Here is a 22,864-nt window from a genome sequence, read left to right as displayed (position 1 = left end):
CCAAACAATAAACCATGGATTTCAAAGGAATTAAAGACTCTTCTTTATAGAAGGAAACAGTCATATATGGGGACACTAGGAAATGTAACAGTGTCCAGAAAGAAAGAGACTGATTTGGGCTAACAAAAGTAAATAAGAACAAAGAGGAAAGTGCCTTCAACTGGTGGCTTGGAGGGAAATCAAGGCCATGACAAGTGGGGCTCATAAGAGTTCACACACTAGCTAATGGAACTTAATGCCGCCATCTCCAGATTATAAGATACCGACTCATTGGCTTTGATATTTGAAGACTGGACAATGATGAAAGTTGGGTTACAATCTACCAGTCAGCTGTCAAAAAAGCCCTCAAACTCTGCAGTGCTCACAAAAGCCCAGGCCCTGATGGGATCCAAGGTTATTCCCTTAAACACTGCTCTCATCAAGAACATTTTACATCACTCTTTCAGTGGTCACTCGACCAGAGGGGTGTGCCTCTATGGAAATATCTATTGAAATAGCTCTATGGAAAAAGTCAATTATTGTCCTTGTCCCCAAGTTCATTAACACATCCTCTTCGATTATAGACCGATTGCTTTGACTTCACTCATAATTAAATGTTTTAAAATGGTCATGAAAAAAATAATTCTTGGACTTGGATCTCATTGACCCCTTTAAATTCTTACCAAGCAGTTAGGGGTGTGTATGATGCTATTCTGACTTGGTCCAACATGCTTTATAGACACTTAGACTAACCTCATGGTAAACGTGATTAATTTTTTTTGCTTCCTAAACTGCATTTAAAACAAATCAAGCCAACTGTTCTTGCCAACAGACCCAACCATACCTTCAGTATTCTTTGAAGCCTTATGTTATAGCTCCTTAATTTCTTCACTCTAACCTAGCAAGTGAGTAGGGAAGAGGTTCTCTGATATTGGGTCACAATTGCAGGCAAGCCCCAAGGCCACATTTTGTCACAGGTGCTTTCTTTATAGAAACAGTCATGGACACGGTTATCCCAAACAACACATTACATTCACAGATGACTGACTGGTTAGATGAGGGTAGGATGTTTTGTGATATTTGTTAAATGAAAATACTTATATAAATGTACATTTCAAAAACTTTTTTAAGCACATTACCGAAGAGAACATGCTAGTTTGCTCTACAGTGATGATCTGCTACCCGTTTCTGACTGCAGGTTAAGATGAAGTGGGATGCACTTCCCTCATAAACAGCCACTGAACAGTTGTTATGCAAGCGATAAGGAAGACAGCCACTGTTCCAAAAAGCCACACTTACTTCAATGAAGACTGTCACATCTCCTATAGTACACCAATACGTTTCCTAAAATGTGACCTGCAAAAATACATGCTACATTTCACAGGTGAGGCTGCTCTGTGGGAAGTCATGTAACTTTTTTTGGAGAAAAGCTGAACTGGCTTACCGTTAGAATAAGCAGGTTACATTCTAATACTTTCTATTGGATTAGGATTTATAGGATTCCCTGGTCACTGACCCCATATTCTTTACATCATTGTGATGGAGGCATGTAATGCAACCTTTTAAGTCAGATCTTATGTATGTTACTGGTTTCAATTCAGCCATAATTTAAAAAGGATTTTCTACTGACAATGTTTTTCTTAATGCATGAACCATCTGTAGGTACACGTTTTCTTATCAATCTAGTGAAGACTAAACCAAAGAACATATTTTTAAGCAATCATTAGGTTAAAAGCCTTTAAAATATACCACCTGTTATTTTAGTCAGAAAATCCTCAAGTTTAAAAAGTGTACTTTGGGATAATATAACATTATACATTTCTTTGAAAAGTGATGGAGCTTTGCTTGATTTTTTTTCTTAGTTTCTGGGAAATGCAATCAGGGGACAAACTAAGGATAATGTTTCATGGATATGGCCCAGGACAGCCCTTCCTTACTGCCCTGCCTGCTGGCATATTTTGTGTTTTGCAAAAATCACAACGAAATACAGCTTTCAGTAATTTGACTCTCTTAATTTGAGTAATCTATTCACAAAGGGGATATTTGATTGTGGAGATGCAAGTAATTGTATGTTTTACATGTCATTCGTCTGACTACGGTGTGGTATGCAGTACATTTAAGCAATGCAGCGAATAAGCCTATGCCACAACTTCGTTCAGTTGGCAATCATACTGAAGTATTGTAGGACTGTTCATCCCTAATCATTTTTGGGTAATCCATGGTCAGAAAGAGAAAGAGCCTGACTGGCAGTGAGTATTGATTAATTTTATTTGCCGTTTAATGGCTTGAGTGGTGAAATGAGACTTTGCTTGCTCTCAGTTGTCCCCTCGTTACTCCAAAGAGAAGGAGGAAATGTGTACAAACCACAGGGGTGCTTTGGGGGGATGGGGAGAAGAACTACAGTATAATGGCCACAGAGATATAGGTCCACAGAGATTTGGACAGTTTATTATAAAAGGGCTGCTTATGACATTAGAAAACATTATGAAGTATACTACTGAATTAACATATTGCAGACAATTAACACGCACAGATAAACAAATTGTAAACAGCAAATTGGTTGTAAATTGTTTACTATTCTCATTGGCATTCCAATTTTATCAGAAAGACAATTGTATTTGTATGTCATGATTAAACAATGATTACTGAATCATTTAAAACAGTGCAGTTGACTGCCCAGTTTCTAATTTATATGGTTTAGTAATTTAAATGTTGCATGTAATTCATGCTGAGCAATTTATTTTTGAAATATTTTCTACCAATATGCATCATCTTTAAATAAGCAGGCCTGAAATTTTACATGGAGAGTAGGAATTATCAAGCTGTTCTTGACAGCTTGTATAGCCACTCATAATCCTAATAAAGTAAAAATCTTATTTAGGTGATAAAGCATGAGCCATGGAAAAACAACTTTGAGGAAAACAACAAATATTTCAGTGTATGTTTAATATCATGTACAGTATATATACTGTATTCATTTTGATTACACATTCTGAAGCAGTTAATTTCCTATTCATTTTAGAGAGAGAGAGAGAGGTTGCCAGAGCTCACAAGAGTTTGGAAAGGAGATTTTGGCATGTGTGTTGCAGTACATTTGTACAACATCACAAATGACAAAAAGGCTAGGATTGTGCCCTATAATCATGGCTACTGTGCTGTTACCATGGTGTTAGCATGCCTGGCCCATACACTCGCTAGCATTAGGGTGATGGATGGCTTGGGTTGTATAGATGCAGGAAGAAGGCAGTCCTTATGAAGCTCCATGCAAAATCTACAATCATTCAAAATGTTTGTTTGGGTTCGGTTTTTATAAATGACTGGGCTCTACTGTATTTCCGCCATTCAATGTTTTTGGCTCTGTAAAAAATGTCTAATTAGAGACACACTGAAGAAAAAAAATTGACTGAGCTTAACCGACACAGACACACAGCATACAGTAGCATGAAAAGCATGTCATGCTGGTACATAAATCAACACCAAAACGCATTTAATGTGGGTATATGAAGGCATGTTCCAACTGGAGCACCCCATTGGCAGCCTTCATCAGCGGTACGTTAGACTGTGGTTAGTCAGCCATGCGTTTCAGAAACTGCCTCCCTTCTTGTTTCAGAAACATCTCACACAGTGTAAACAAACCCTGGCCCTTTAGGTTGTTTTTTTTTCTCTCCTCTCCTTCCTTGATGAAAATATTGGGGAAGTAGACACTGTAGTAACAACAGAGCCCAAGAGTGGGAAATGATAAAGGCTTTTGTTACAAATTTTTTTATAAAGAAATGGACAAATGCAACTGGTGGCATCCAATGCTTCAATGTTGATTTTCAGTCAACACTGTCAGATGAAAGTTTGCCTTGTGCTGCCCAGGCATCATTTTAAACAAATTTTGCGTTTGGTTCTGCGTTTCTGAATCCATAATTGAACCACTTAAACCTTTTCCTGTTGCTCTATGGTTGGTCGTCAAATTTAAAAGGTGCAAATGACTCTCGGGAGTGTCGGTGCGATTGGTTGGTTTGGCAGGTTTTTAAGTGTATAGATGGTATGGGGGTCTTGGCAGACATTGGCAGACACACACACACACACTCGTCACACTCTGAGGAAACTAAGCTTCATGCGGCCCTGTAATTTATGTTGTTTTGTTCCATGTTTTGATCGTGACAGAAAGATCTTTGCGTTACGAGCGTGGAGGGCTCTTGAACCTAAGAAAGTGACTATTTATATCCCCTGAAGTACCAAAGCACATTGTGGACCGTTCCAGAGAAAGAAAACTAAAATGAAAACAATAAAATGCCACTGTATGGAAATGGATCTTGATCTGTTTAGAATTTTCAGCAGAAATATACAACCCTCAGGAATTTAGCTACCTTTCATACACCAGAACGATTATAACTGAAACAGGTGTCTGCCCTTGTACAGGTGTCTGTTCCCAATATGCAATATGCTTTCATTTCAAAGCTAAGATCTGTAACAATTGACAATGTAGCTAACGTAGATGGCAGTAGCTACGCAAGTAATCAATCCCGTGTCCAAATAATGTATGCCATAATCACCAAATGATATTTGGACAGAACAATATGTATATCATCAGCAGGAAGAACAGTTAACATAACACGTAGCCTACTGCGTTTTCCCCATAGACGTCCGAAATACAATTCCCGTTTTGAAACTTGATATTGTAAAGTTGTGAGACTACATTGGGGCCCAGTACGTTGGTGCAATCGACAAATCACTTCCAGTTCTCTGGGATAGATTTTCAATGCGAAATCAACGACAATGCCAGAGTAACGTCAGGACGAACCAACTTCGCGTTTATTTCTGAGCCTCCAGTAAAACTTTAATTGTAACTTTATTAGTGTTGCGCTTGGCAACTGAAGCAGGGTACAGGGTTAATAGAAACGGGTAGTGTAACACTGTTGCTAAGTAGTTCTGCAACTACGATTTCAGCCAGTATATCAGGAGAAAAAAATGTTCCCTTCACCTTGGCTGTGAACTATGAACTTTTCTGTGAACAGGAACTGGCGTTTTATATTAAACTGTATGTTGAGCTCTGATTGGTCAATTACACATCACTCACACCAAAGCTTAAATTAGACTGGCCAAAATGTAAATGTCACTTTCTCGAAGTCCAAGCAGGAGACAGAAAACCACAAGGGTCACAAATGATTCTGGTCAATTGGGTCTTTTTTATATTTATGTAGTAAGCAGCCATTTCTGGCACTGGCCAGCTACACAAAAAATGCAGCAAACAATAAAACAATACCGTTATTAACATAAATTCGATGGAGTCAACAAAAGTCTTAGATTTAAAAATAAGTATTTGGTTTGCAACCACCCCTGGCAAAGTGTTAGCCATAAGTGTTTTCCCATATCTTTGAACATAGCATGTACACTCAGTGAGCACTTTATTAGGTATTTATTAGATATATCTTTTAGATTTATTAAGTCATCTGCTGCTGCATCCTATCCACTTAGAGGTTTGACGCATTGTGTGTTCAGAGTTCAGAGCTGTTCTGCATATCACTGTTGTAATGCATGGTTATTTGCGTTACTGTCATCTTCCTGTCAGCTTCGACCAATCTTGCCCTTCTCCACTGACGTCTTTAATCAACAAGGCGTTTCCGTCCACAGGCCAGCCACTCACTGGATGTTTTTTGTTTTTCACACCCTTCTGAGTAAACTCAAATTCTAGAGACTGTTGTGTGTGAAACAGGAGATCAGCAGTTACAGAAATACTCATTTTTTTCCCCATTCTGATGATTGATGTGAACATTAACTGAAGTGTATCTGCATGATTTTATGCATTGCACTGCTGCCACATGATTGGCTGATTAGATAATTGCATGAATACGTAGGTGTAAGGTCCTAATAAAGTGCCCAGTGAGTGTAGGTTATTATCTGTGTTGTTTATTATATGCAGCCTTATTCTTCATTTTATTTTGTAGGTAACTGTACTGACCAAGTTGAAATAAGTTCTGTCTGGTAGCTTTGCTCTCATGCTGTGTATTTCTCAGAGCAAGGTCTATGACATTATATGAAATTGTGCTTATTGACAATTGCTCAGCCATATTGCGTCTTGAAGGCAGCTGAGAAGTATTTGTGAGGAAGTGGAATTTTTGTCCCATTACATGAATTCAATTCAATTTAAGAAACAATCTGTTTTATTTTATTTGTATTCTTTTATTTATGTTTTATTATAGAACTTGCCAATGTTCCACTGTGAAGCTTTTTCTCTTGTGAAGAGCTTGGCTAGATGTGTTTGAGTCTGACATCTTTGGCCACTTCAGTAAATGTGCAGGAATCTTCAGGAGATACAGCAGACCTAGAGTGGTCTATGCCATGCAGCAAACCTGGAGTGGTCTATGCCATGCAGCAAACCTGGAGTGATTTATGCCACTCTCTCATTGCCTGCCCAGGAGCTTGTGGCCAGAGAAGAGGTATTGGACTTGCATAAATGCAGAGGACCCTGGTGAAAGAGATGTGGATCCCTGCATTAGATCATAACCCCCCTGGCTTAGTTATATTTGAATGTGTTTCTTCAACCCAGCTCAGTGGCCATCTTTTGCATATCACAGCCGGGCTCACTGATAGTGATAACTTACTGTAGAGCAGTGATTCCCGAGATGTTTCAGCCTATGGACTGGCAATTCCGAGTATCAAAGTCTCAGGGACCTCTACACTGTAAGCAACATGCATTTCATTATGACTGCTAGGGACCGCTGATTGCTGCTAGGGACCAGCGCTGGTCCACGGACCAGTGTTTGGTAACCATGGCTGTAGAGAATGCCCAGGTACAGGTCACACTTTACAATAAGGTTCATGAACTGGCATTAAATAATGTAGTTGTTAACACAAATTAATGATGTACAAATGCATTAATTAAGCATGAAATTCATGAGTTAATGCATTTGATAACAGCTAACTAACATATTTGTACATGCATATTTATACATTAGCAAACCATAGGATGAACTTAGTTAACCATTAACAAACACATTAACTGACTTTTTCATTACAATACGAATTGGCAGTAACTAATGGAATTGTTAACATGAATTAATGATGCACAAATACATTAACAGAACTGTACATATTAAGTAGTAATTAACAACTACATTAGTTCATGCCAATTCGTGGAACCTTGTTGTAAAGTGTGACTCAGGTGGATTCTGCATTTAAGCACTGACCCTTGTAGAATCAGTGCTGTGGTGGTCAGGATGTTTTCCTGTTTATGAGCAAATCTAGTCCTGTGTGCTGTCCTGGGGTCTGTATCACGTTTTTTGTATGGAATACTTTTTGGATCTGTCAGAACTGGTACAGGTGAAGCCTTTTGAATGTCCTAGATGGGTGGGTTCCACTTTGATAGGACACAAGGATATCGCTGATGGCAGCAAGATGAGAAAAGGTTTTGCTCCTGGAGTCTTAGGTCACCCTCATATTTCAGTGACATATCATTTCCCTCTGATGTATAAGAAGTAACAATAGAAATAAAGGGAAGATGGTGAGATGAGAGGAGAGGATAGGAGATAGGAACATAGGAGTTTCAGAGCTGTGTGACAGCTTCCACAACCCTTCCTTTTTTCACAGCATAATTACAAAGGCTCATTCACTTCATTCAGATGCAGCTGCCAGCCCAGTAAAGGCAGACAGACAGGAAGCAACAGCCCATGTGCTCCTTTACACATGGCCTGCAGAAGTTAAAAAACAGCAGGACAGACAAAAAAATGAGAATTTCTCTGACTGTGGATGGATTATGGGTGTTTGGTGTGCTTGTGCATGTGTGTCTGTGTGTGTGTGGGTATGGATGTGTATTCGTATGTGTGTGAGCTCCATCACTCTGTGCTCTACAGTCGGGTACAGTGAATTCCCCAGTGGCTGTTTTTCCCTCTATCATCTGTTTCCTGTTTATAGCGCTCAAATGCATCGCCGGTCAACACACAAGCTAGAGCTGAAACCCCTCCCTCTGCTGAGGCACAGCGTGCCGCTCCTCTCTCTGCGTTTTTTAAAGTCGCTCGTCCCCAGCGGTTCTGGGCGCACTTAATGGAGTTGTCAGAAGCCTGCAGTCGAGTGGCTTGTGTGGCTTTGGTCAGGGAGCGTCCTCAGTGAGGGGAAAAGCAGTGGCAGGGCTCTCTCCACGGCCCGAATGGGGCTCATATAGTCCACTGCGCCTGATTGAGCCCTCGTTTCCGTGACTGACGCCCTCAGCACAATTCCCAGGCTCCCCCAGTGTGCTCATCCTGGGACATTTGCCACAACAGAGCAGGATTACAAACCATGAACTGCCATCCAAATAGTTACAGAACCTTTTTTATACCTGCTAGCTCCAGGCTGAATTGAGAGTGCTTTTCTACAGTTCCATCCAAGTCAGATTCACTTACTGTATTCACTTACTGTTCCAGTTTTTATGGCCAGGCAGTTGGTTCGTGGGCCTGTATCACAAAGCAGAATTACCGAATTAGCTGGATAACTTTGTTGAGTAAAACCTGGAACAGCACTCAGTGCAGTTGTCCAACAAACCCAGTAATCCTGCTTTATGATACAGGCTCCAGGTTGGTGTCCTGCCTCTGATCTGCATTCATTAAGAAATATGCTATAATGGGGAAAAAGTGTAAAGTGTATTTTGGTCTGGTTTGGAGGAGATAATGATGTGGCATGCCTGCCATGTAATGAGTGTATGCGTGCGTACTGTTTGTGTTGGGAAGGAGGCTGTTCGTGTTAGGAAATGAAAACATGTTTTCCTACACTGTTTGATAAGTCTGCTTCTGAATGGCAGTGAAAAAAACAGAACTTTCCTATGACCCAGCTGTTAACCCCCCCCCCCCTCTCCCTGTCTCCCTCTCTTTCTCCTCTCTCTCTCCCTGTCTATCACCAGGAGTCGGAAGATTCAGATTCGGAACATTCCTCCACACCTACAGTGGGAGGTGAGTTTGGCTGAGTCTCGGGGCCCTCTCTGTGGCTGTAGTGTGTAGTGAATGGGTAGGAGGGATAACTTTGTGAGCCTGGCATTGTACGCGGCGGAGCCACCCTAAGTGGCCAGTTTGTCTGACATAGCATTTCACGATACCCAAACAAATAACTTGAATGTTCTGTTTGGGGGCAGGTGCAGCCATATTAAGGTGGGAGGTTGTCTCATTCCTTGACCAAAGGCATGTCATCACTGCCACAGTTAGGAGTCATTGCTCCAATCAGACCAGAGCTGGGGAGGAGTATTGAATCATTAGGCTGCCTGTCATTTGGAGGCTGTTTATGTGAGTCTGCACGACCGTGATGAGCTGTTCCCATGGCCATGGTAGACGGTTGTCATGGTGTTTATCCTGGGCAGGCGTGTGTGGGTGGGCATGTGTTTGACTCAGAGCTGCTGTTCCCTGTGGCCGGGTGTAGTCCCCCTGCACAGAGGCCCTGACCCCACCTTGCCCTGGTGGTCCGCTTCCACGCAGTGTGGGAGGCTGCGTTCCCGGACCTCCGTCATCATTAGGGCAGGTTTTAATTCAGAAATTCTTGGAAGGAGTGGAGCTGATGAGTGGTCGCTTGTGAAGTGCTGTGCTGTGCTGTTCCCTCTCCCTCTCTCCCTCTCTCTCTCTGACCCACTTGCTCTGGTTTCTTTATTTATTCATTGCTCTCTCTCTCTCTGGGTGTGCCCGGGCCCTCTGTGGGTCCTGTCAGTGCAGAGCAGGACACGCATGCTAACTCAGCTCAGCAGCCTGTACCTGTCCTGATGGGGGTAATCGCAGACCCTCTGAACCACCCAAAATGATGCTCAGCGAGAGCTTGCAAGCCGTAACCCAGAACACAGTAGGGCTAAACCTAAACCATTCAGATGATTTAGACAGAAAAATAAACCCAGGTGGATGTTTTGGGTTCAAATTTACACTGAGAACAAAACAGGATTTCAGAATAGCTGATACAGTTCACACACATAGGAGGGGGGTGCTGGCACAAGCCATGCTCTCTTTGTGTGTGACTGTGTAAAGTCTGTGTATATATATTTGAGGGATAGTATGTGTATGTATGTATGTGTTTGAGAGATTGTGTGTGTGTGTGTGTGTGTGTGTGTATTGACCCATTTATCTCCCTCCATTACCACAGGTTTTGGATGGCCTGTTAGCACAGTACGGTACCGTAGAGAACGTGGAACAAGGTAATATCCTCTGCTCTTAATCTCTTACAAACACTTGAACACCTAAAATCGAATGGCTACAACATCAGAAGTAGCTCACAGAGACAATGCTATGTGTTCACTGTCGTGATACAGTATGTGTGGTCCTGATGGTACTTATTACTTGTACTTATAGTAGCCACAGTTACATTGAGATAAATCACATGGGTGGAGTTGTAAGTAATATTTCAAATGCAGGTGTACGCCATAGGTGGTACAGTAACTTCACCAAATAAGAGAAGAGCAGCTCGTATCCATTAATGATCAGTTGCACCTTGAGCCACTTCCTGCATAGGAAACAGGATCCAAACCCTGGCTCTGGAGAGCCACAGGGTCCACTGGTTTTTGTTGTTACTTGGCACTTAATTGATAAATTAAAGCAGTCGATTACACCGTTAACTCACCTCACCTGGATTCCTGGATTTAAAGCGGGTATTGTATTTGTGGTAAAATGATTTAGGTTTATGTGGTTGTTTTTTTGTGCAGTACTTATTATAACACCTTTGTTAAAGAGAGAAATGCTTGATAGTTACAAGTGGTTATTGTTGGCGGGTGATTGTGTGTTGTGTTTAAGGGGAGGTGTGAAGCAGTTTTATATGTTTGGGGAGGTGGCACTGTAATGCCGGGGGGAACAGAGGAACCAAAAGCAGACAGGGGTGCAGAAAAATGGCAGGTTTAAGTCCAAAAGGGGCAGACAGAGCGGAGTCAAAAAAACAGGCCAGGGTCAAAAATCAGGGGGTCAGTCCAACAAAGCAGAGGTACAGATATCCACAAAGCAAAGAAGAGTCCAGGGAAGCAGGCAGGGGTCAGAACCGGAAATCCAGATAGGCAAGGGCAAGGGCAAGGGCAAGGGCAAGGGCACAAGGAGGCTAGAACTGGGGGAAGGAATCAAGGGCTCAGCCAAGAAAACAGGACAAGACGAACTAGCAGCGTGCAACTGAAAAGGACAGGTATAAATACACAGGGGAATGAGACAAACTAGACGGGACATAGGAGTGAGGGCGGTCTAACAAATAAACATCAGGTGAGACACATGAAAGGGTAATAGGACAATAACGAGGGGGAAACGAAAACGCGGACTGGATTCACAATGACACACATGTAATACAAACGGCTCCGGACTAGAGAGTAGACAATTGCAGAGAATCAGGAGATGCAGAGATAGAGAGAGACAGGTGCGAATACTTCGCTGAAACTAAGCAAGTAATCAGTGATAGAATAGGGAGGCGGAGTTACAGAACAGAATTGAAACTGGAGATGAGTTAGTAAGTTCACCAAAACTAGTGAATGTTAGTTTGTTAGTTTGACAAACATATTAGTGTGTTAGTATAATTAGTACTGTACAAATTCTATGTTAGTTGGGATTAGTATATTAGTGCTATGTACAAACATGAAATGGAGAGAAAGCAGGAAGTAAGGAATGCAAGATTGGAAGGAAGATTGAACCCCGGAACTACCGTAAACACCCGAATAGTGGGGCACGCAGACAAGGGAGTGACTGGACTAGTAAACATTCAGACTCAGACATCACAAGGGAAGAGTGCAAAGACTAATGAGTGTAAACAGAACACCAGACATGAATATGAAAAATAATAAATTACTAGACTAAAGATGATAAACAAAGATAAACTAACACAGGACAGAACACAGGAACATAACAGGCACTGGATGATCACCTCCTTAATTTCTTTCTGGAAGATCTCCCCAACACAAACTCTTGACTCGCTATTTAGCACAGCCAAGACTAAGCAAAGGCCATGTGAATTATGGTGAAATAGGTCATTGTTTTGGATCCAAATACTTTTTTACATTAATGGCATTTGGCAGATGTTCTTATCCAGAGCGATGTACAGTTGATTAGACTAAGCAGGAGACAATCCTCCCCTGGAGCAATGCAGGGTTAAGGTCCTTGCTCAAGGGCTGTGTGGATCTTATTGAGTCATGTACTGTAACCACTACTCTACAGGCCGCCCTTTTCTGTGCCCAATTGATCTTGCCTGGTGCAATTGAGCCAACCAAGAGGACCACAAGACAAGGTTTTTACTTTTTGATTACTTTATGAGTTCCAATACGGCAGACAAGCTCAGTAAAGCATAGAAAAGTATTTGAATCCAATTCAATTATGTATTTGGCCCCGGTCTGGCCCCTCAACATCATTTCCCTGTGGTACTTCCCTGGGGCTGTGCTCCTGATGCTGCCTGCACATTAGGATAGTGCTCTCTACGTTCTCTCTCCTCATTCCGTTCCTGCTCTTTCTGTTTCTAATCATCTGTGCTAGTGACTGAGGATCTAAGCACCCGGTGTACTTCTGGGAAGCCAAAAATAAAGTCCCACGCAAGCCCACCATCCCGCTCTCAGTTGTGGTACTGCCGGCACGACCATCAGCCAACTGCCAGATTCATCCCACACAACCTCTGACATTACCCTCTTTAACCCCTTACACTGACATCCTGCTGGAAAATCCGGCTATGCCAGCTGGGTAGGAGCTGCTCAACCAGCTAGTGCTGGCAGCTTGGCTGAGCTGGTACAGTAGATGGTCAAGCAGCTACCTGCTGTTTCAAAACATAGCTTGAACTTGTCAAACCATGTCAAGCTGGGAGTTAATATGAACTGTTCAACCAGCTAAACTATGTTGAGCTGGGAGCCGGTCTGAACTGGTCAACCAGGTACCAGCTGTTTCAAAACCTAGCTTGAGCTGTTTTTTTCAGAAGGGCATTCATTGACAATTATTCAGATGTTGACTACAACACACACTCACTCAGTGCACACACTAATGAACAGAATAACAGATGAACAGGGATAATGCATAGGAAATCAGCGGGTAACGTTGTTGAGCTGCGAAACATGGCCGCGCATGCCAGAGAGCTGGCAGACAAACTCAACGGCAATCTCAAACGTTTTGACTCAGTTGGTTCCCTTCATTGAATTGTGTGCTGGGCTGATTATCCATGAGGCCAGGATGTTGACATCCGTAGCTGTCATAGTCTCCATCTCCTATGTGTTTTCCATTACACATGCAAACGAGAAGCAAGTAGGATATAGTGGTTAGAAGGGGACTTGACTTTTAGCCAGAGGTCTGTTGGCTCTAGATCTACACCCATGATATACCCTTGGGCTTGCTCTGCTGTATACATTTATAAAGCGTAAATATGATAAGGGCGCCTGTCGCGTAAATAATGAATGTAATGTAAAGCAATCCCTCTGGCGCCCAGGACGCGCGTGTGACTCACCAGAAACGGGAATGAGGACCGCACGTGTTCCTCAGACGGGGCTGTGCCTAGCAGGGGGTTTCATGGGAGAATGTCTGATTCATGCTCTCACAAGGCCTCATTGCTGGATTGCAAAGGAGACCTCAGCAAGAATTAGACTGTAGCGGTGTGCTCGTTGACAGTTTGATCGAACGTTAATGTTAACAATTGCCTTTTGTTCCCATTCTTTTAGCGGTGGCTTGTTTCGATCGCGCGGGATAAGAGCTCTGTGACTGTACTGCTGTTTGCCTGGCATTATTATATTAAGGAGCATCTCCTAAATGAATAAATGTAAACACTATTTTCCGCCTTGCTCTCTGTCTCCCCACAGTTAACACTGACACGGAAACAGCAGTAGTGAACGTCACGTACGCAACCAAGGAGGAAGCTAAAGCGTAAGCACTCAGCACTAAAGGCATTTCTCACTGTATATTCTAGCCTGTTTATACACTCACTGAGCACTTTATTAGGTAGACCTGTACTCCAGCTTGTTAATGCAAATATTTTATCAGCCAATCATGTGGCAGCAACTAAATGCATAAACGCATGCTGACATGGTCAAGACGTTCAGCTGTTTTTCACACCAATTGTCAGAATGGGGAAGAAATGTGATCTAAGTGACTTTAACTGTGGAATGATTGTTGGTGTTTTGAATATGAATTTGCAGAGAATGGTGCAAAAAACTTAAAACCTACCAGTGAGCAGCAGTGCCTTGTTAATGAGAGAGGTCAGTGGAGAAGGGTCAGACTGGTCAAAGCTGACCAATACGTCTAAAAAAGGAGACTATGTATAATGTGTCATTGTAGCCCAGAAAAAATATGTTGAACGTGGCCATTTTGACCATCATCCTACTAAAGGAAAGCATATCGGCTAAATTATGTGAAGAACAGTAAGCTAAATTCACCTCACTACTGTGGTGTGAACTTCCACTCTGCTGCCCAACCTGTGATGTAATCGCAGTTGCGATGGTGTTCTCACACATGCGGTGTGTAATTAATCAGGCATTGTTCGATCTCTGGACCTGATGGTGTCATGGCTAATCACGGTGACTGGGCGACGGAGGCGTTTCCTAGCACAGGCGAGCGCGTGACCACCCCTCCCCTCCGTGTCACCAGGGCGATCGAGAAGTTGACAGGACACCAGTTTGAGGAATACTCCTTCAGGGTGTCGTACATCCTGGACGTAGACGCGGCCCCGTCCCCCCAGACCCCACGGGCGCGGCGAGCAGGCCGGCCGCAGCGGGACCAGGATGGCCCCCAGCCGGGCCCCTCGGGAGGCCTCGGGGGCCCCCGGCACCAGCAGCAGGACTTCCCTCTGCGCATGCTCGTCCCCACGCAGTTTGTGGGGGCTATCATCGGCAAAGAGGGGCTCACCATCAAGAATGTCACCAAACAGACCCAGTCCAAGTGAGCAATGACCTGTTGTTATTTACCTAGTTGTAGTATCTTACCAGTTGATTAGTCTTAGCAGGCGACAATCCTGGAGCAATGCAGCATTAAGGATCATGCTCAAGGGCCTAACAGCTGTGCCAATCTTATCATAGCTACACTGGGGCTTGAACCTCCAACCTTCCGGGTCCCGGTTATGTACCTTAGCCACTAGTCTACAGGCTGTCCCAGTACTTCTCTTGTCTGCGCATCCAGGCAGCGCTTGCCTGGCTCCAGTTACCAGGCGACTGTTTGCTTGGCCTGGCTGTGTGTGAGCCTGGTGTCTGTGTGTCTGTCCCAGAGTGGACATACATCGGAAGGAGAATGCGGGTGCGGCGGAGAAACCCGTCACCATCCACTCCACGCCGGAGGGCTGCTCCTCAGCCTGCCGCATGATCCTGGACATCATGCAGAAGGAGGCCAACGAGACCAAGGTGTAAGTCTGAGTTAACTTACCCAACCCCCTGATATCCTTGTCCCTGTACCTACACATACACACACACACAAAACCAACGGACCCTGACTCTCAATGTTATTCAATGTTATCAAAACTCCTAACCAATACAAAAAATAAAAGTTGCTGCTGAGTGTATATACAGGTATACAGTGTTAGGACTTCTCTCAGTGGAATCAAAGTTAGGACAATGCAGAGACTCAGCCAAGTGAACAAACACTTTAACTACAGAAAAGTAAGTTTATTGAATTTCATGCCAGCCCAGCGGGAAGATCAGTAAAACAAAACCAGTTTGTAGTACAGCAAGCTGTGGAGGCTTTGACGCACCTCTTATCCGTGAGGTCCTCTCTCTTTCTTACAGGATGACATAGGTTTCCTTCATCAACATCACATGCGTAGCTATGCCGACAGAACAAACCTGAACCCGTCAATAGGACTAATTTCGTTGCTGTTATGCCTTTGCCTTCAGAGCTGAACAGATTCCTTTGAAAATCCTGGCGCACAACAGTCTGGTTGGGAGGCTTATTGGGAAGGAGGGTCGCAACCTGAAGAAGATCGAGCAAGATACAGGGACCAAAATCACCATCTCCTCGTGAGTGTCCAGCCAGAACACCCTACAGCCTGCCCTGCTCCACAGCATTTGTGGCCCTCACAGGCATCCTTACTCAGGGCCAATCACAGAGATTTTATTGTCTTGTACAGTGTAATTGTTTTAGGCTGCTTGGTATTTGCCTGTATTTAACCAACTTTGGCCATGCTCATGAATGTAACAGTCATTATATTCCCAATTTATGGGATTTGAGCTTTCTGGTTATCAACCCAATGCTGTCAGCTGTCCCTCCTGTACTGAGTTTGGTTCAATCTAATAGGGAAATGCCTTCATGATGTTTAAATTAGGAGTTCATATTATGGGCATAAATGCAGTAATAAATCCTATAACAGATTGTGGATATAAATTGAAGTTAATTTGGACCGGAGAAGACCTTATGGAAAACAGCTTTATGTTCATCATATCTCCAGGCTAAATCTTACCCGGACTAGATAAATCACACTAATATCCTGACTAACACTGGCTGCGTCTCAAACCGAAGGCAGCTGCCTCACTGCCTCATTTCCCCATTAGTCACTGTCCTCATTTCCCCATTAGTCACTGTCCTTCCAAGGCGTCTTCAGAGGTAGTGTGGGATGCACTTTGAAGGCAGGAGGACGTCACAGATTACACCATGCGTGATTACAAAGTATGGCTAGTTCATGAAAAACATGTTATTCCAGTGTATTCAATAATTTTCATGTATTTGAAATGTATTACAACGAATGATCAAGCTCACTGTATACTTTATACTAAACAAAGGTTTCTCACTGTGCTTTTACTAGCGAACTAGCCAAGCTAACCCTGCTACTCAAACTCCGCCTCTGTTTTCAGTAAGAAGCCTGAGGTAATCACAAAGACTTCTGGGATATCCTTCCCGGTGAAGGCACCCTTGACGGAATCATTTTAGCAAACTTTTACATGGGACGTCACTCGATGTCTTCCTGCCTTAAAATACTTCCTAAGAAGTCATCGTTTTTGCCGTTTGATACAGACACTGAATGAGGCTTTCTTCTCTCCATTCCCTGTATGACTTGTCTGATCAGAAGAGCTCATTAGCTCAGAAACATGCAGGGTAGTATCACAGCTCAGGCTAATACCCACACATTTGTGGTAGTGATTACAGTGTGTTGTTCTTGTATGCGGTATTACAAACCCGCTGACTCATGTTCCTCACCCATGGGACAACGGCACTGTTGTGTCCCACCACTATGGGCTCCCAGGCATAGACGACAGGAAGGGACTCCCAATTAGGGATGCTAACTTGTGGCTAGCTCTGTGACCACCAAGCCACCCAGGGACCTGGGTCTCTCCAGTCTGGTCACGCAGGAATGAGGCTTAATCGTTTTTTACATTTTTACATTCTCTAATGTTAACCAGGACTGTGAGGCGAATGGGAAACATACAGTTGTGACAAACATTGAGGGATTTGTGTTTAGAGTTTGTCTTTTTTCTGTCATTCAACAGTTTACAGGACTTAACCATTTACAACCCAGAGCGGACCATCACGGTGAAGGGCAGCATTCAGGCCTGCTGCAAAGCTGAAGAGGACATCACGAGGAAGCTGAGGGAAGCCTACGAGAATGACCTTGCTGCTGTAAGTGTACGCTGACAGCTAATAATAATAATAATAATAATAATAATAGTACCATTCAATTGTGGTTGCAGTCCTGATTGACATGTTCTGGCATATCCTGGAGTTAGGTGAGGAGAGCTGTTACTGGGGGTGTGTCAGAAAGATGAGCGGATAAGAGATGAGTGCTTAATTCGTCTGAGGTTACATAGAACCAATTTCTAATCGCTTTTTGTGATTAACGGGCATCATACATTTCTGCAAGGATCACCCATTATTTGTCAACTTTGAGTTTTGATTCCTATCATTCATTTGCCCTTGCACTTACCATCTAATTATTTTAATTATGAGGGTGATAGTGGTTTGAATTACCGCGCATTGGTTACGGTAATAAATAGATGCTTGGCGAAGCACACAAACACAATGTTGGCATATTAACCTTCTTATTCATATAAATCCTTTTCCCCCCTTCTTAGAGCTTTGGGTTTAATGGTTTGAGGGAATCGGTTAATGAGTGTCTGGTAGCCGTAGTGAGTGTCCATGGTGACCAGCGCAGGTAGGGCTGGGGTTACAGGGTCAGGGGAAAAAGAGAGCCGGTCGGAGCCACAGACCCGGGGTTCTGTGTGCAGCGTCAGATAAAGTGTCCCTCCGATAGCAAGACTCATCTCTGACTCACTCCTTTACCGCTACGCGGACTGAAACCGCGCGCCATGTTCCGGCATTCGTTTAATGTCCTCTCCACCAGTGCGCCTCTCTTTCTCATGACATCACTCTTAAACCCCCCCTCTCAACCCCCCTGGACCAGGAAACTAAACAGGATGTGAAGCGAGGAGAAATAATTATTTGTTTGCCTTCTCTATTTGTGATTATTTGTTTGCCTTCTCCATTTGTTTAAAATGATGCATCTAAGAGACAGACATTTATGGCAAAATTGAGCCTGGTGGAAATGTGGTTTCCTTCCATTATGAAACGTATAGTCCTGTTTTGTTATTTTGTAAAGTCTCATTTTTTTTTTAAGATCCTGATTCAGGAGAATGTATGCCATCTAGTGTACCGCTGAGTATGTTACAGGTGGGCATTGTGCTGGATGTGTGTGGAAGGAAGCAGGTGGCTCATCTTTGCTGTGCTGATGGAGCTGACAGACAGACAAATGTACACCAGACTAACCGTTGATTTTCGTCTTCCTGATAGCAACAAGCCAACCTTATCCCGGGGCTGAACCTGAACGCGCTGGGCATCTTTTCCACGGGCCTGTCGGTTCTGACTCCCTCAGCAGCGGGACCACGCGGGGCAGCCTCCACACCCCCGACTGGCTACGGTGCCTATCTGGCGAGTAAACACTGCCCTCTGCTGGTCACACAGCATACCCTCGTCTGGAACAATAGAATCTGTCTGCAATTATGTCAAGATTCAACCTTTGAGGCTTTTTTGCAAAGCTGTTTTATCTTGTGGCTCTTGGGCAGAGGGACACACTGGGTATTGTATTTTCACAATAAGAATTTTGTGTGTTGTCAGTGGCTCTGAAACTGTAAGAAGGAGAGTTCTTTTTCTCAGAACTTCGGGAAAACTACTGAATTCCCCTTTCCTGGTGGAGACATGACTAAGTGTCCTTCTCCCTCCCTGTTCTGGACCCTGAGTCACCAAGTGTGAAGAATATTATACTGTGTGTGTGTGTGTGTGTGTGTGTGTGTGTGTGTGTGTGTGTCATTGACTAATGCACCCACCACTCATCAGGCCTTTGCTTATGTCCTGGAAACAGTAACACTTCCAGTATTCTGTTGATGGGAAAGGGGGGGCAGCCCGAAATAAATGCCCTGACTAATGTCTCTCTATGCTCACAGAGTCACTCCTCACACCTGGGCAGGCTGTACGGAGTCCCTCCTGCCAGTGCCGTGTCCCACCAGCACGCAGTAAGTCCTCGCCCCATCGCTGACTCTGCGTTTACCTTAATCTCTGTTCTCATTTGTTCAGTACATTTCCCCCGAAATAAGTTCAACAAGGGAAACTTAAAAATTGTTCACTTTATTATCAATACAACATTTAGTATGTTGGTATGCTAATTAGGATGTAATAAATGCTGCGTCTGTGATCTGTAGTCTGGTCTGCATTGCTCCAGAATGAAGTGTCCTCCAGCCGATCACTCTAGCTTCTTTCTGTGGCACTTCTCAGTGCGAATATGTTTTCCTCACAACAATGTGTTTTTCCCCCCATGGAAAAGTGTCTGCTCATTAAAGGCTACAAAGTCAGGCTGCAGATACGCATCTCCTGAATGCACAAACGCACAATGAGCCTTTTACCGGTGAGCTGCTGAGCCGCTCTCAGCTGGAGACGGAGACTACGCTCTGAGATTAAAGCAGACAGAGTCAGAGACGGGACCATTTTATTACATAACACCTTGTTTTATAGAAGTTCTCTCTGGACACCAGCCTTAGAAGAGCAATTTCTCCTCTCCATTTATCTTCTCAGACTTTCTTCTGTGGGAATGCATCATTATAATGGGGTAAAATGGATAATTATCAGGTCAAGGGTAGGGAGAATGTTCAAGGATCCTCTTTTCTTTGGGCATCTCTCCCTCCCAGTGGGGAAAGAGGCAGCTTAAAGACAGAAAGAGCTGAGAAATGTTCAGCAGCCCATGAAGCGTGGCCCTGAGGGAGCGGGGGGACCGGAGTGTGGGCTTCAGTGGTCCCTGTGTACAGGCTGGGTGAGCGGCCTGGCCTGCTCTCAGCCCTGCTCTGCGTGAGGGGAAGATGAAAAGGGAGCGGTCGCTGTGGGTTTAGCTCATTCGTCACTGTTGAGTGAAACTGCACAGCCGGAAAGAATCAAACGGATTCACGGCAAAAAGGAGGCCGCTGAGGGAGTGCGTCATTAGGGGTTGTCAACCTGTGGGAAAAATTAGGTTCTATATGGGAGGTCAGGGTGCAGACTGTAAGGTGCTGACTCTACTGGGTGGTCAGGATGCAGACTGCAAGGCCTTACTCTACTGGGGGGGTGGATGCAGACTGTAAGGCCTTACTCTACTGGGGGGTCAGGGTACAGACTGTAAGGCCTTACTCTACTGGGGGGTCAGGATGCAAACTGTAAGGTGCTGACTGTATGGGTGGTCAGGATGCAGACTGTAAGGTGCTGACTGTATGGGTGGTCAGGATGCAGACTGTAAGGTGCTGACTGTATGGGTCTTTTCCCACCAGGCTCTGGAACAGGAAGTGGTCTACCTCTTTATTCCAACTCAGGCCGTTGGCGCGCTCATTGGAAAGAAGGGCCAGCACATCAAGCAGCTGGCTCGCTTTGCTGGAGCCTCCATAAAGGTAGGGCAACCCGGTCATATGCTCCTGGTCCCTGCCCCTGGTCCCTGCCCCAGGTCCTGTCCCTGGTCCCTGCCCCTGGTCCCTGGTCCCTGCCCCTGGTCCCTGTCCCTGCCCCAGGTCCTGTCCCTGGTCCTGTCCCTGGTCCTGTCCCTGGTCCCTGTCCCTGGTCCTGTCCCTGGTCCCTGTCCCTGCCCCAGGTCCTGTCCCTGGTCCCTGTCCCTGGTCCTGTCCCTGGTCCTGCCCCTGGTCCCTGTCCCTGGTCCTGTCCCTGGTCCTGCCCCTGGTCCCTGTCCCTGGTCCCTGTCCCTGGTCCTGCCCCTGGTCCCTGTCCCTGGTCCTGCCCCTGGTCCTGTCCCTGGTCCCTGCCCCAGGTCCCTGTCCCTGCCCCAGGTCCTGTCCCTGGTCCTGTCCCTGGTCCTGCCCCTGGTCCCTGTCCCTGGTCCCTGCCCCTGGTCCCTGTCCCTGGTCCCTGCCCCTGGTCCCTGCCCCAGGTCCTGTCCCTGGTCCTGCCCCTGGTCCTGTCCCTGGTCCTGCCCCTGGTCCCTGTCCCTGGTCCCTGCACGGGAGACAGCGGTCCACACAGCGCTCTTTAATCTACTGAAGGCCTCCATATGTTCTGGTCTGCTTATTCACTGTGCCTATAGTGAGGTATTGGTGGATATTTTGCAGGTGTACAGGTGCAGGTGTTTCTCTGAAGAAAATATAATGTTTTCCTTGGTTTAGCTTTACTTTATAGCTCAGTATAAATGTGTGTTGACATGGTCAAAAAAACTTAGCAGCGTGTAATGACCTGAACGACCTCCAGTGTGCCGACATCATTACACCAAATAGTGAAGTAACAGTTTCACTGAAAATAATTAGTATCAGAACTGTACAGTGCAAATGCTATTTCTTTTTTTGTTGTGTAGGCTCTCTATGACATGATTACTCAAACCTGCCTTTCCTCATGTAATTAACTGAACTGACTGTGCCTGCACCTGGACCTGTACCTGACTCTAAACGCACAATGGAAAACCAGCATTTCTTGTCCCTCGAGGACCAGAGTGATTTGAGTAAAAAAAGCTCTATACTGTTGGCTGTGGATGATGAATGGTGCCTTGTGTAAACGTACTGTATCTTTGGCTTTAAGCCTCGCGAGATGAGTGTAGTTTGAAAACGGCAGTTGGTTTGCGTTCTGCAGATCGCCCCGGCGGAAAGCCTGGACGTGCCTGAGCGAATGGTCATAATCACAGGGCCCCCTGAAGCACAGTTTAAGGTAAAGCTCTTTATTTCCTTTTCCTCTCACGGTGGCTGCAAGTCTCTGTCCAAACACACCGACATTCTCACGCGTGATTCATGTGAGGAGGGCCTGCGTGCTGTGACTCGTGAGTGCGCCTGACTGGGAGAAGCCTTTGTTGTTGCGAGCGGAGCCGTACCTAACTGTTTATAGATGCATGGTTGTGTTTAAATGCTTGTTATGCAGGCTCAGGGCCGGATATTTGGGAAGCTGAAAGAGGAGAACTTCTTCACGGCAAAGGAGGAAGTGAAGCTGGAGACGCACATCAAAGTGCCCTCTACCGCGGCCGGACGCATCATCGGCAAGGGTGGCAAGACGGTGCGTACTGTACGAGTGTGACCAATATTTATTTTAATTTATTTTATTTTATGAATGCTTCAGTAGTGCTTATGAATGTGCTATGTAGTGCTTATGAAGGACATTTGTAGATGGACACATGTCAGAGCCTTCAAATAAAGTGTTGCCCACATATTTAATATTTAGATATTATGTGGCAGCCATATAAAACATTTTGAACTCATTTTGATGGGGTAGTTGCTCTGTGTTTCTAGTCAGTTCTGATGGTGTCATTGCAATGTGGCTGGTATACTGCCCCCTGTAGGTCAATGAGCTGCAGAACCTCACCAGCGCCGAGGTCATTGTACCCAGGGACCAAACTCCAGATGAAAATGATGAGGTTTTTGTTAAGATTATCGGGCATTTCTTTGCCAACCAGGTATGTGTTGCTGATTGTGTAATTAATAGGGTTGTGTTTCCTTTCGTCCGAAATTTTAAAACCAAACAAAGATGCATATTTGGATATTCAGGACCATGTGCTATCTAATCAAAAAAGTCACTGACTTTTTTCTTCAACAATGTTTGTGTTT

General features: G+C 44.5%; 1 protein-coding gene across 1 annotated transcript in view; it reads left to right on the top strand.

Annotated features, from left to right (window-relative positions):
• The window catches only part of LOC133116813 (insulin-like growth factor 2 mRNA-binding protein 2), a 56,610-nt gene that overhangs the window by 27,798 nt on the left and 5,948 nt on the right, over positions 1–22,864 (top strand). The window contains exons 3-15 of the mRNA XM_061226783.1: positions 8,843–8,891; positions 10,057–10,108; positions 13,706–13,769; positions 14,490–14,780; positions 15,103–15,237; positions 15,725–15,847; positions 17,312–17,441; positions 18,609–18,746; positions 19,259–19,327; positions 20,606–20,722; positions 21,903–21,977; positions 22,185–22,316; positions 22,600–22,713. Coding sequence (XP_061082767.1) covers positions 8,843–8,891; positions 10,057–10,108; positions 13,706–13,769; positions 14,490–14,780; positions 15,103–15,237; positions 15,725–15,847; positions 17,312–17,441; positions 18,609–18,746; positions 19,259–19,327; positions 20,606–20,722; positions 21,903–21,977; positions 22,185–22,316; positions 22,600–22,713 — 1,489 coding nt within the window. The remainder of the gene's footprint in view (positions 1–8,842; positions 8,892–10,056; positions 10,109–13,705; positions 13,770–14,489; positions 14,781–15,102; positions 15,238–15,724; positions 15,848–17,311; positions 17,442–18,608; positions 18,747–19,258; positions 19,328–20,605; positions 20,723–21,902; positions 21,978–22,184; positions 22,317–22,599; positions 22,714–22,864) is intronic.

The sequence above is a fragment of the Conger conger genome, chromosome 17 (assembly GCF_963514075.1).
Source record: "Conger conger chromosome 17, fConCon1.1, whole genome shotgun sequence".
In the NCBI taxonomy this organism is placed as follows: domain Eukaryota; kingdom Metazoa; phylum Chordata; class Actinopteri; order Anguilliformes; family Congridae; genus Conger; species Conger conger.
This window is presented reverse-complemented; position numbering and strand designations above follow the sequence as displayed.